Source organism: Seriola lalandi, unplaced genomic scaffold, assembly GCF_002814215.2.
Source record: "Seriola lalandi dorsalis isolate HSWRI2012SDOR001 ecotype SW California unplaced genomic scaffold, Sedor1 jcf7180002053538, whole genome shotgun sequence".
Lineage (NCBI taxonomy): Eukaryota > Metazoa > Chordata > Actinopteri > Carangiformes > Carangidae > Seriola > Seriola lalandi.
The window spans coordinates 888315-901853 of NW_019524091.1; the positions used below are offsets into that span (position 1 = coordinate 888315).

General features: G+C 39.7%; 1 protein-coding gene across 1 annotated transcript; it reads right to left on the reverse strand.

Annotated features, from left to right (window-relative positions):
* Positions 1–378: 378 nt before the first annotated feature.
* smarcal1 (SWI/SNF related, matrix associated, actin dependent regulator of chromatin, subfamily a-like 1) lies at positions 379–12960 on the reverse strand. The gene is made up of 17 exons (XM_023401196.2): positions 12197–12960; positions 11758–12112; positions 11075–11125; positions 10702–10962; positions 10547–10597; positions 10266–10449; positions 9862–10012; positions 7627–7788; positions 7416–7481; positions 6171–6311; positions 5222–5440; positions 4053–4123; positions 3735–3837; positions 3189–3371; positions 2497–2597; positions 2194–2290; positions 379–2028 (listed from the first exon to the last, which is right to left on the reverse strand). Exons 1-17 carry the CDS (start codon positions 12557–12559, stop codon positions 1834–1836), a joined length of 2754 nt encoding a protein of 917 aa, XP_023256964.1. The 5' UTR covers positions 12560–12960; the 3' UTR covers positions 379–1833.
* Between the last annotated feature and the right edge of the window lie 579 nt (positions 12961–13539).

The following is a 13539-nucleotide window of genomic DNA, read 5'->3' on the forward strand; positions in this document are numbered from 1 at the left end:
GCCAGTGAAAAGGACTACTTGTAGACAGTGGAATGAGCTCTCTTAATACTGATCACGATCTTGGCTCGCAATTGCAGCTGTTGGGTACATGACTAAGAACAGGGTCATACACCACAAAACAGCTGATAATTTCAGTGTTCACAGAAGACTTTGCTGAAACCAGAAAAAAAATAATAATGTCACTGTCTGTTCAATCTATCTTGGATTGTCTGCAATAAATTGTCGATATCGAAATTTTAACTTCTAAAGTGCTGCGACAATGAGAAAGAATGATTGGCCTCAAGTATTCTTGGATATTTTTCCTGTTGACAATGACGGTAGTTTTGTGATTGAAATTCCTGTGAGCTGGGGAAAACATGATGACCAGGAGTTCAGATGTCTCAGGCAGAAGTATTTAATGTAAGCTTGGCGCCGAGGAGAAAATGATGAGCAGTACACAGTCAGCATGTGAATCAGAGTATTGCCACATCAAGTTCAGAAAATATCTTGTCTGAGTATGGGTGTATATATTCCCAAGTCTCACATGGCTGCAACATCTCACCACACCTTAAGGTTTAACTTTTTCCTAAACATTCATGTGTGAGGATGCTATTGGTCACCAAAATCCAGTCATATGTTCTTACCTAACTACTATAACTAATTAATATTTATTTGTGTCTTGTCCTCCCCCCCCCCATTTAGCTTAACAACTAGATTTGAACAATATTTTATAGTCTGTGCTTTCTATCTATAAGACTCAGTACCCTGGCTACAGATGATAGCAGTGGCTCCATCTAGACACAAACAGTCATAATAAAAGCTATACAAATATCTAACAATGTAAAGGTTGTTATGGCCTGAACAAGAGGAGCAATGGAGTGAGAAAAATCTCCCTCACAAGCTTAACAATTGACAACAAGACAAATTGCTCTAGTGTTGAATTAGCCGTGTGAATGTTGAGGATAACCACCTTAAACAGTGGGAAGAAGAGGTAAGTGAACCCTTTGGAGTTACCTGCATTTATGTATACATCTGTCTCAGGATATGGTCAGAGCTTATTATGAACACGATATATTTGAACTAATAACATTCAAATAATTGTATTGTTCTTGCCCATATTGAAATAAGTATTCAAACATTCACAGAATAGGTTGGAAAAAGTATGTGAACCCCTCAGCTAATGACGTTAAAAAAAAAGCTAACTTTGAGTCCCGAGTTATAAAACCTGGAGTCCAATCTGTGAAACCAGGTTGGTTTGAGTTAGAGCTACTTGGTCTTATAAAAAAAAAAACCCACACAAACACTTTGAGTTTGCTTTTCACAAGAAACTTCTGTGAACCATGCCTCAAAAAGATCTCAAAAGACTTATGATCAAGAATTGATTTGCATAAAGCTGAAAGTTTCACCTCAAAGGGTTTAGATATCCATCAGTCCACAGTCAAATGACTGCAGCCAATATATGAATGGAGATGATTCAGTGCTGTGGCTACTCTCCTTAGAAGTGGGCGCCCAGTTGAGATGACACCAAAGAAACAATGCAGAATGATCTGTAACGTAAAAAGAAAAGTAAGAAATTTGTGCTGTTGATACAGCCAGTTATTATAATAAAGTCAGGTACAGGTTCCAGAAGGATTCTAAATAAAGCCTTGAGTCACATTTATTTATTTTCTTTTATTAACAAAAAAAGAAAAAAAGGTTTACTGCTTTTATTCCTTCTATTTTACATTTGTCAAAACATTTAAACATTATTTAAAGCACAAAACAAAATAGGTTCGCATCAGTCATGATAGGCTGAAAAAACAACTTAAAACCAAATTATATTAAAATAATTTGTCCAAATAAAATTCATTTAAGTCATCTGCTGAAATAGTCCTTGATGCTCCCTCTCTTGGGGCTTTGACCGATCTTGTCGTGGTGTTGTGCAGAACTGTTTTCAGGCGGAGTGTCCTCCCAGTCGTTTGCAGCCTCCAGTAAGATGGCTTCGTCTATGTCGTCTTCCGCTGTGAAAGATCTCTGGAACATCTCCATGATGCTCCTCTGGTTAGGGTCCTGAACAAATCCAAACAATCAGGTTCAAGACTGAATATATAGACATACAGTATGTTTGGTGTATGTATGTAAGCTCTGCTGTGAATGTGTGTCATCCACGTATGTGCGTAAGTGCTATTTAACTACATTACATATCAGTTATTTATGCACATATGCACAATGTACCTTAGAGTGGAAGCTGGCGTTCACTGCGTTGTCTGAGAGGTTTGATTCAGACAGACCCACTTGCTCCAAGACATTCATTTTTTCCTGGATCATTGGCCTGGATCAATACATAAATAAATTATAATAATAGCTAGACATCAGTTTCTTGCAATATGCATGTTAGACACCACATTAACTTGACCCCTATAGTTTCAGTTTTGGCTCATTGGCCAGCAGTACTGAGAGACTGATGAATACAGGGGGAAACAGTTTGAATGCCCCTGATAATCCATGTAGTTGGGTCATATGGGGATTGACACATACCACAGGTGATCATCAGCAGTTCTCTTAGCAACCAGGTAGTGAATGTTCACATTGTTGGTTTGTCCAATACGGTGCACCCTATCCTCTGCCTGAATGAGAACCTGCAGAAAGAAAAAACATTATTTTTTAAAAGTAATGCAAAAAATAAATGAAATTATATTTATTTTATCATACAATAATACATCATATTACAAGGTTATAAATATATAATGGCTGACATGTTGGCAAAACATAACTGTCTTATGTAACCAGAAAATATATCAACTGGCATTGATCTAGAATTATATTTATGTCCACCTGAAGAGTGTAAGTTCTCTTCACTTTCATTTGACTTGAGCTGAGGTCTCCTCCAACTCCAGAGAAAAATATCTGTTTTAAGCTGCTTAATGTTTTACTTTCCATACCAGCCACTGTAATATTCTCTGTCTGTGATTTGACATTGGCAGGTGGCTTAAAATATTTTTACCAGAGCTTCCTTGGCTGGAAACAGGTGCCTACAAGGTTCAAATAAAGAATGTCTGACTCAACCTTACAATAAATACCATATATAGGCCTGAAAACCAAATAGGCTAAAAGAGATAGAGGTTGAGCTCGAACCAAAATTGAGTCCTAAATAGAAATAAACCGTGTCCCTAATAAAATAGTTACATTGAATGTGCAGTATTTTGTTGTGATAGCATGTCATGGCTTACCCCTGGGTTCCAGAAAAGCTCAGCAAAGATCACCAGGTCTGCAGCGTGCAGAGTCAGCCCCATGTTAGCTGCAGTGATGGAAAGTACAGCCACACAGGTCTGGGCCGAGTGCTGAAACTTCTCACACAGCTGCTGTCGCTCAGCCGATGGGGTGGTCCCGTCAATACGGATAAAACCGACGTTCTGTAAATGACAGGGGAGGACATTTTAATTTCTAATCAACAATTATCCCTTAAAACATCTGCCAAGCCGAATGGTTCTAAGTGGCAGACCAGTACAAATCAACAAACTTTAAGATTTAACAACCCTGCCATTCTAAAACTTACAATAATGATAAGTCATAGTGGTAATATTAAACTGAAATGTGCTCAGAGTTGCCCACACTTGTTCACTGCAGCCACTGATGGAGTTGACCCGAGAGCTGACTTCCCACAAAGGAATTCATTTGAGTCACATTCAAAAGTTAAATGCACACTTTTATGTCACAGTTGTATTCCCTGGCATCTGTAGCCTTCCGACAGTCTAACTTCTCTATGTCTTACTCACCTTTTTCCCTAGTTCGGAGGTGATATGATCCAGAACTAGCTTGTGATGGGCGAATACTAGAAACTTCTCCCTCCCACACTCCAGCATGTCAGTGATGTACTCCCTGCCAGTGACAGAAACAACACAGCTCTCTACTATTTCAAAGCAGCACATTAAAATCCTCGGTCTTCATGTGAACTCCTCACATTATCTCGAATCCAGTTCAATGACAATGGTCTGACAAAAGATTGATTTCAATTTACATTTTAATATCACTACTCAGCAAATCTAAGATGATTCGACTTAACTGATCCCCACCATTAAAGGGTCTGTACTTACATAATAGCTTGTAGCTTGGCTTCAGCTGTATGGTTATAAAAGACGAGGAGGGCTTCCTTCTCTTCTGTTTTCTGAAATAGAAGAGATAAGGAACTACTCGAGATAAGAACTGACAGGAGGTTCTGTTTGATGATTTGATAAGACTGCCATTACTCTGAGGAGCAGTGTGATTATGAACAATCAAGCTCAGCAGCTCATACCCATCGGAGTGTATGAACACTCTTAAAGTAAGGCCCCTTGGAGTATTCTGGGTCGGTTTAAAAGCACTTTCGTGTGTTTGAGGCTATCGCTACATAGCCAACGTTAGCATTAACACCTGCTTACTTACCAGTCAAGAAGAAACATCGTGAGCTCAGAATCAAACTTCATTCCTTGCTTGACTTTACTTTACTTTTGTTCTTCTGCTGAAGTTAGCATGCGAACCAGCTAGACCTGTCCCGGGAGGCCAGCCTCATCACTTTCCAAAACAAAGTCATTGCAGCATCCAGTCTGCCCTGAAGAGCTAGCGCTGCTCAGAGAGCGTATTATAGCCTCTTATCTTGTAAATGCAACAATGGCCAAAGCTGTTGCCAAGAATGGTAAGTAAACAGCTGTTAATGCTAACATTGGTTATGTAGCAATAGCAGAACCTACAAATAGCTCCTTTAAAGAAATCTTCTGTGACTTCACATGGTGACCCCCCTCTTACCAGGTATCTATATGTAGAGTGAACAGTTACTTCGCGGTGATGTTTTTATGGATTTTATCTGATTTATTAGTCATCTCAAGTTTGTGCTTTTGATACATTTTATCTGAAAGTTTGAGTGTTAAATAATTCAAATGTGAAGAATATATTATTTTGAGCCAACTCTGAGGTTTAAAAAAAATCTGGTAGAGATTATAAAAAAACCTTTGACATCTCAGTCCAACAGGATCTTACAGTTTTCTGTAATAATTGCAACAGAATTGACAGTGGCTTTTCTGAAAAACGGAGATACAACTTGCTACATTTTTGAGGTCATGATGAAATTTCTTGGAAATAAAGCATTGATTGATTGATTTTAAATAAATTCCTTAAACTGCAACATTGTAAACACCTGCAGATACTGTCTGTTTAGGGTTTTTGTGAATACTTATTTTTCAAAAACTTGATTTGTTTCTCGTTTTTCCAGGCAACTTTCTGAACTTACGTTGCGGTGTCCCGTGGCCAACTGTTTGGCAGCAGCTGACAGAGCAGCTTTCGTGCGATTGTTGATCCCATCTATGGTCACTGTCACAACCTTGCGCTGTTTAGCAGGAAGCTGGGACAGCACGTCGCACTTGAGACGGCGCAACATCAGACACTCCGCCAGTAACAGCCTCAACTCACCAAGGTTAGAGGAGCCTGAGTAGTCCCAGCCCCAAGTCATCTGGGGAGGATTGGAAAGAGAAAGTTGCAAAAGAAAGGAATTAAGAAAATAATGGATGGGGGATAATAATGGGAAGGCAAGGAGAAATGGACAGACAGGAGGTAAGGGTGACATTTGGCATAAAGGAATATAGATAAAGGTTCATTTTTATCTTATACTAGGATTTGTTTTAAACTAGCAATAGGAACTGAAAAGCACAGATTCTAGACACAGAAAAGAAACATTCTCTGATAAGATTTTTCCACAATCTTCAAAATTAGTCATCATAGCCAAATTAGGAGGTAATTGACCTTTAAATCATGCAGCGTGCTCCCTGTTGAGCTAACTGAAATTAATTAAGGAGATGTAAGTGGAGTGGAGCAAAAAAAAAAAAAAAGGATAAAATAAATTGATTCAGTACTCTTAACACCTAAAAACCCAGTTTAAAATCAGTGTTATTGTATACATTGTTCACCGACACACACTGGCTTTAAAGTGCACTTATTTACCTTTATAATCCTATTGTTCAGTACTTGTCAGCAGACCTGTCGAATTTCCACACCTGAATGCACATACCTGATTTCTCCTTAAGGGAACTGTAGACTATACAATGTAAGCATTGCACATAAATACATTGTTTTGCTAATCCCTCAATTGAAGTCTTCTCTGTTCTCTGAGGTGTCGTGGAATTACAGGAATTATAGCTCAACAGCATTAAGCATCACATTTGAACAAATGAGACTGAGGATACCTGTTTGGCATCGCAATAGCGAATCCCAAACTCATGTAAGCGAGGGAAGAGTGTAGGTCTGACAGCCAGAATCTGGGTGTAGAGCTCAGAGGGTCTGGACATGGCAGGGGTCCCAGATAGAAGAATTACTCTTTTTGCTGCCTGAGGATGGAAAAAAACAACTCTGATCAGACCAATGCCTAGAGAGTCTAGGTGACAGAGCAAGAAATTAAACCCAACCAAGAGAAATTAAACCAAACCATGAGCCAAATGCTGCAATGTTTTGGCTTCTGGTTTGTTTTTGGATCTGTTTGCACTCAAAATTCCACTATATACTACATATATAAAACAATGATGTTTCTCTTAATAAAGTGACACAATGATAATCGTGCATTAGCACAGTGCCCCCATCAGCATTTGTGGTCGATCTGCTGGATACTTGCATGGTGCAACAACTGTTTTACATGATGTCTGAATTAAAATGTGAAAGACTTCATAGAGTGCACCCCTCTGCCAACACTGATCTATTCTAACTGTTCTACCACAATACAGGATATCAAGCCAGTCACTCAGAGGCTCAATCAGTAATATTGATCTTAGGAAGTTGACATTACAGCATTCTGCCTCTCAACCAATACCGACTGAAAATATATATAAAACTTCTCTAGTCTGATGTTAGTCAATTTGTAAAAAGGATGTATTTTAATGGGTTTAATGTTAATTTTAAATCAGTGGTGACACAACCCTGCTGTTTATATTTAAATGGACTGTCAATTTTCTTTCTTTAAATTTTGACAAGACAAAGTTTAGGTTAGTTAGTTAAAGTTAAAAAGAAAAAGATAATTGTCTGATGGCAGAAATCCTAGATCTGGTTTGCCATGAAAATCTAATCAGTTGATGAGCTGGACCAATGTCTGTCTGCCTGACAACTTTATGTAAATCTGGGTCTTGCTCCAAAAGTTTTAATAAATTATCTGGATAATTTTGCTTGCAAAAACTGGAATACTCTGAAATCTGATTTGTGACCTAATTTAAAAAGAAACTTTCCTTGGCAACTTTTATCCAGCAAAGTCCTACCTAAGTGAAGCATCTGCTTCTGTGAACAGATTCATTCAGGTATACTGGGATCTGCTTCTTTGGACATTTTTGACATATCATGCTGAGAGCCAGGTTACACCCCTAACAAGTAAAAACATTACTTCTTTGGCTTAGGTTGTAAAACTTTGAATCCAAACACAAATTTAGACGAAAAAGAAAAAAAAGCACCTTCAGGAGAGGCAATGCTGCTTTACAACGAGCGGTCTTTATGTTCTTCAGAAAATGGGATTCATCCTGCACAGAATGACAAAAACACACTTTTTTACAACATCACAAAATTCAATCTAAAATCAATCAATTAATTGGTCACCTGACTGAGGTGAATAAAGATTAAGTAGCCACGTCTGAATAATACACAGTCCAATCACACACTGCTGACCATGATGAGAACATTGAAGGGGTTTCTTGGCTGCTGCTTTTCCATTCTGCTCAGCAGGTCATAGCTGATGATGTTGACCAAACCAGACCGCAGGTTGTCTTTGGCCTTCACCACCACATTGATGCTGTCAGGACTCAAGGAGGGGAGCCAGCGTGTGAAGGCCTACATACATGGAAAATACTCATGTCAGAGGTGCAGAGTGAAACAGAACTCCCCAGGTTAACACTATCAACTTTCAGGCCATGCTTATGTCAATCTCTGAAATTTGTAATGAACGTCAAGGACAATCATTTTATGACTAACAGCTGGTTTGAATGTCACTTATCACTAATAATCCATCATAACTGCTATAACAGTGTCTCCATTTATGAACAACCAATCGTGTGGTTTGGAAAAAATATTCACTGTGGCCCAAATGACTCTGACAATTCACTTACATGCTCTCCATTGCCTGTCAACCTGGCTTAAGCTCACAAAGTTATAGCTCCCATGCTTTGCAGTAGATTTGGCCAAATGCTCAAGACTAACAGTGCAGATAAGAGCCAAGCCAGACAGACTAAGTGTCCTTTAATGGGACAACATCCTGTGACTAAACTCTGCTCTGTGATCCCAACTCCTGATTGGGGGACTGTATTTGATCCAAGATATCTATTTAGAGAACAGGCTGTCTTGTCTTGTCAATAGACAGAAGGCAAAGCAAAGCTCTTCTGAAAATATACTGTTAGTGCAGCCTGTTTATGCTGCTGCGAGTTAATCAGAGAATAGATGCTACAGTACATGAGACACACTTTCTGAAAAAACAGAAACCTGAGATGAACTCTGAAATTAGAAAGTATTGAAACTGCAGAAGGCAAACGGGGGCAAACAAGCACCAACTTTTCAATGATCCCAAGTGTGGGCGGCGCCACAGTGGCTTTGTAGCATAAGACTTGTACCTGTCTGCTTATTTACTGTCTCCTTGTAAATAAAAGCCCAGAAAAGGGCTGAAAAAAGTGATGAAAAGTGTAAACAATAGAGCTCAAAAGATTGGGCTCACAAAAAAAATGAATCAATTAGCCATTTCAGTTTTCGAGTAAATATGTTGCTGATTCCCCTTTTTCAAATGTGAAAGATTCACTGCTTTTCTTTCTTTTCTACGTGACAGTAAACTGAATATCTCTGTGTTTTTGGATTGCTGGTACCATAAAACAACCATTTGAATACATCACCTTGGGCTTTCACCTTGCTCTCATAATGGGTATTTTTTTATGTTGTGAGATATTACAGACAAAACAATGAATAAATTAATTGAGAAAATAATCAGCAAATTATTCATAATGAAAACAGTTGTTAGTTGTAATACTAGTAAACAATATATTTCAAGCTTTAATGTCAGCAAAAGCAGATATCAGTGAGAGTGAATTCAACAAAGTCGTCAAATAAATAAGCTGTATTAGCATCTCCATCATAAACCAATGCTTTACAATTCAAGCTATACATCTGCACCCATGAGACAGGGAAATGGAAGCATGAAATTCAATACTACCATCTTCCCTACACTGAAGATAAAGTACCTAACAGTGCAAGTAGTCCGTGGGGAACAGTATTAACATTCCTCAAATGTAGAGAGCTTTAAGCAGAAACCAGCATTATAATGTGTAGGGCAGAGCTTTTGTCAGAGGAGACTAGAAGGATATCCTTTAGTTGGTGCCTGCTGACTTAATCCAGACTGATAATGACACCATTAAATGGAAACAAGTGACAAACTCCAACACCTACTGAGTAATGAGCTATTTTTCTTCTTGGCACAGAATTAAGGCTTCGTCTACGTCTCTGCAGTTGGTTGCTGAAGTAGCAGAAAATACTACAAACGCGAAAAAGCAATGGCAAAAAGTAATACCAGAGATTTCTTTGCTTGAACCAACAACAAGGTTGAACCGTTATCGCAAATAACACATGAGTATAAGGTGGTCATGGCGGCAGAAAACACAGACTGGGAGGAGGATATGTCATGACTGATGAGACCTAATCAGAGAGCGAAGGTGGGTGCATCATCATTTCCAACAATTTCCATTTCTGCTCGTCCAGACTAAAATGCAACCCTGGAGTTTTCAAACTAAACTGGGGCCAGCAGCAGATCTAAAAGTCTCTGTTTTATGAGCCGGTGTACACGTAGAAAGCCAAGCATTTCAAAACTAAAACGTGTTGGTGTAGATGTAGCTTTGGAGCAACAGAAACAGTGTTGACTGTAATTACCTCCGCCCAGGTGAATCGTACAGAGGAGGGAGCCACTACCAGTACGGGCCACTCACTCCTGTAGTAGGCTGCTATGCAGATGGCCTGCACCGTCTTTCCCAGGCCCATATCATCAGCCAGGAGGAGGCGGCCTTGTTTAGACACTGCAAAACTACAGGGAGACAGGCAAATGCCAAAATGAAAAGCTACAGAGGGACAGTAAGTGGAAGTCACATTGATCAAACCCTTTTAATTGACAAATATGATATCACTGAAGAAGGGCACACAATTGTTGACTTATTATGATAAGCACCTCTTCATTTGCACAATACTGAGCAAATTACAGATGAATAGCTTTCTCTTGGTATTGAGTTATTGGCTACATCATGCAGAAAGAGCACTAATGGCTGTTCAAAAACGCCTACTTGACTCCCTCCCTCTGGAAGGGCATAAGGCTGCGGGTGAGCGAGGGGTCGATGCCGGAGAGGTCTACCTCAGGGATGTCTAAAGACCTGGCCTCACTCCCGTCAAACCTGGCAGAGAAAGCCTGGATTACTGCCCTGGGCAGAGGCTCCACCTCGACTGCTGCTATCCCACTGAGGACATCCACTGGGTATGGAACACAGCACGGTCAGACAAGATGGCAAATGTAACAGAGACAAGCACCGAGATAAACCTGCTAAATAAAGCAAACGTTGTTACTCACTGAGTCTCTTGTAATCCTCAAGTGAAAAGCTCCACTTTCTTGTTTTCATGTCTGCCACAAACAAAAAAATAACAAAAAGGTTCAGCACCAGAAGCCGTAAAATGTAAATACAACACAACGGAAAAAGGATATTAATCACATGAAGTCACTGTTACCATAGTTCTTTGTTGGCATTTGCTTAAATGCTGCAATGACATTGACATGGTAACCAACGTCAACCTCAAACTTTGTCTGAGACACCAGGATGCACTGGCCCTGCAAAATGGCTCCAGGTTTCTGCCAGCCGTTACACAGCTTCAACAGCGCCCCCAGTGCTGCACTGTTACGAGCTCGGCTGGTGGCTGCTGCAACGTCCACCGTTTCCATCCCCTCCAAAGGCCTCAAGGACACAGATGCAATAGAAGCTGCCTCCTCCACTGATACCCAGACAAGATAAATACTCCTTTAAGGACTGCCTTTAAATTAAGGTTACTTCTGAGAAAAAAATATGAGTGCAGGTTTCCATAAATATTTCCCAAATGTACACACTTAGCTGTTGATAGTCCTCCAGGCTGAAGTTCCACATCTTTGTGGCTGGGTCTGAAACAGAGTAGAATACTTTGTCAACTTTATTATCCCACAAGACAGTACAGAGATTCAGATGATCATACAAAAGCAGACATATGGTGCAGAATAGTTACATTTTGGAGTCTGGTATTCAGGCTTAGAAAACTAACACTGCCAAGGCCAAAGATTTGTGTACCTATCATATTCAACAAAGGATCATTCTGAAGCTTTAGTCAGTAGATAGGAGTTTATATTGCTTTTACAGTATCTATTTAGCCTTGCAGGTTATCCTGATTATCTGCATAGATGCACTGTGGCAGTAAGGCTTGGTATTATTTGAAAATTACAATACCAGGTGCTTCAGAACACAATACAGTAAGTTAATATTCAATGATTGAGGTTTGATACTATTTTACACATTCGCAGAAGAACCTACTTAAGCCACTGAGCTTTTTGTTCATGTGGTTTGAGTTGGAATTGTGAATGCAAAAGAGCTATTTTTTGTATTTATGATTATGCTTTCATATAATATGTTGTCACATTAATATGTCATATATATATCAGTTTCCCACAGGTTGAAAATGTAGAGCAATCTGATACTGCAAAAAGCACTGAGCATCAAGAGTTTGATGCAAAACAACATAGTTACAATGGCAGATACTTACCATAGTTCTTGGAGGGGATGGATTTGAAAACAGCAATAAGCTCTGCATGGTAGCCCACCTCTACTCTGAAGCGGTCCTCTGCATGAGGCACACATTTTCCTCTCACAGAGATGGCAGGCTTTTTTGCAGGTACAGCATTCAAAGTCGAGGAGTTTGAGGGAAGCTGTGCGACAGAACTTTGGGCAGGTTTACTAGTTGCTTGCTTGTAGAATGAGCCAACTGCACCACCAGAGCTGCTGGAGGTCAGGTTAGGTTTGGGCTGAGCTGGTTTCACACCTGTGCTTCCTCCACTATACAAGATAGGGCTGCTCACATGTTGACTTCTTGACTGGGGAAGTGGGTCAATAACTTGTATCTATGAAGAAGAACAGTAAATGGCATTAGTAAAAACAATGAGCTGTATTTCATCCAAATAATGAATAAGAAAACTAAAGCCCACCTGTCTAGAAGAAGCAGAGTTACACAGGGTACTCTTGTTGATTTGGGTGCCACTACCAGATAAGTGCTGGTGCTTTGATCCTTGCCTTTGATTGTCAAAGCTCTGTGAATGTTTTTGGGGCGGTGAAACAAACCGTTTAGGTGCAGAAACTGAGCTAGATGCGTCTCTGTGATGGGCGCAGGCAGCAGGATGCGGAGCAACACTCTGTTTAGGGGGAGGTATTTGTAATGAAGTAGTGTTGAATCCTGCCGAGGTCTGATTGGTGCTGACAGCCTGTCCAAGTCTTTGAGCTCGTCTCTCTAAAGCCCTCTGCCTGTTCTCCTCAATCTTTCGCTGCTGCTCTGCAGTCAGCTGATTAGACATGCTGCTGTGTAACAGCTAAAGATAACTAGTTGAAATTCAGATGACTGCCAGTCACAGCTAGCCAATACGTCTAGTTACCTGCAAACAAGTGATCCATGGTGACCCACGTCAAAACAACTACGACGCTGAAACTTTGGAAACGCAGCAACTTACTGCACTGCTGCCTCCACTGCTAATGGCATCAGCTAACTAGGCTAGCCTGGGCGTCAACAGTCAAACTTATCAACTAAATATATCGGTAGCGTCGCAGTGGTGGTAAACACGTGAGTATTCATTCGTGGACGGACTGAAAACCGACGCTGTGTTCTACAGACGGCAAAATGTAAAGCCCGTACGAAGTGTAGATTTAGTTATACGTTGGTTGTAAGCTTACTGGCGGATTCGGTTTCTACCGCGCAGGAAGTGACGTAGGAAAACAAGCAGGCACATGGAGGTGGCGGTCGTTTGGTGATGTCGACAGACAGTTGAAAAAGATAACCGTCAATATTAACAATAAACAACATTTAATGACATTTAATTTAAAACTTTAAATTCTACTTTGTTGTATAAGGGAAACCTTTGGCAGGTATATTTGATTTGTCGGCTTGAAAAAAAAGAAGGCAAGTTAAATGAAGGTAAGGTAAACATGTAGTTAGCTGGATTTAACCTAATTTCAAACCTTTCTGTTTAAAGTTTAGCCCACTGTAAAGTCTGTTTATTTTTATTCAATGAGATACACCAGTGGTGGGATGTAATGAATCTACATATAACCCTTCCCAGGTAGGTAAAGTACATTGTTAAGTTAATGTTTTAGGAAACCTAATTGTACTCTTCGTGTCTCTCTCTTCCTCAATTCATAAGCAAATTACTCCACTACATTATTGAACAAACTATAGCCTGCAGCTGTATGCATGATTTACATGAGTTGTATGATATTTGAATTGAAAAAAGGTAAATAAAACCCCTGCAGCAAACAGACATAAATATATATATATATATAT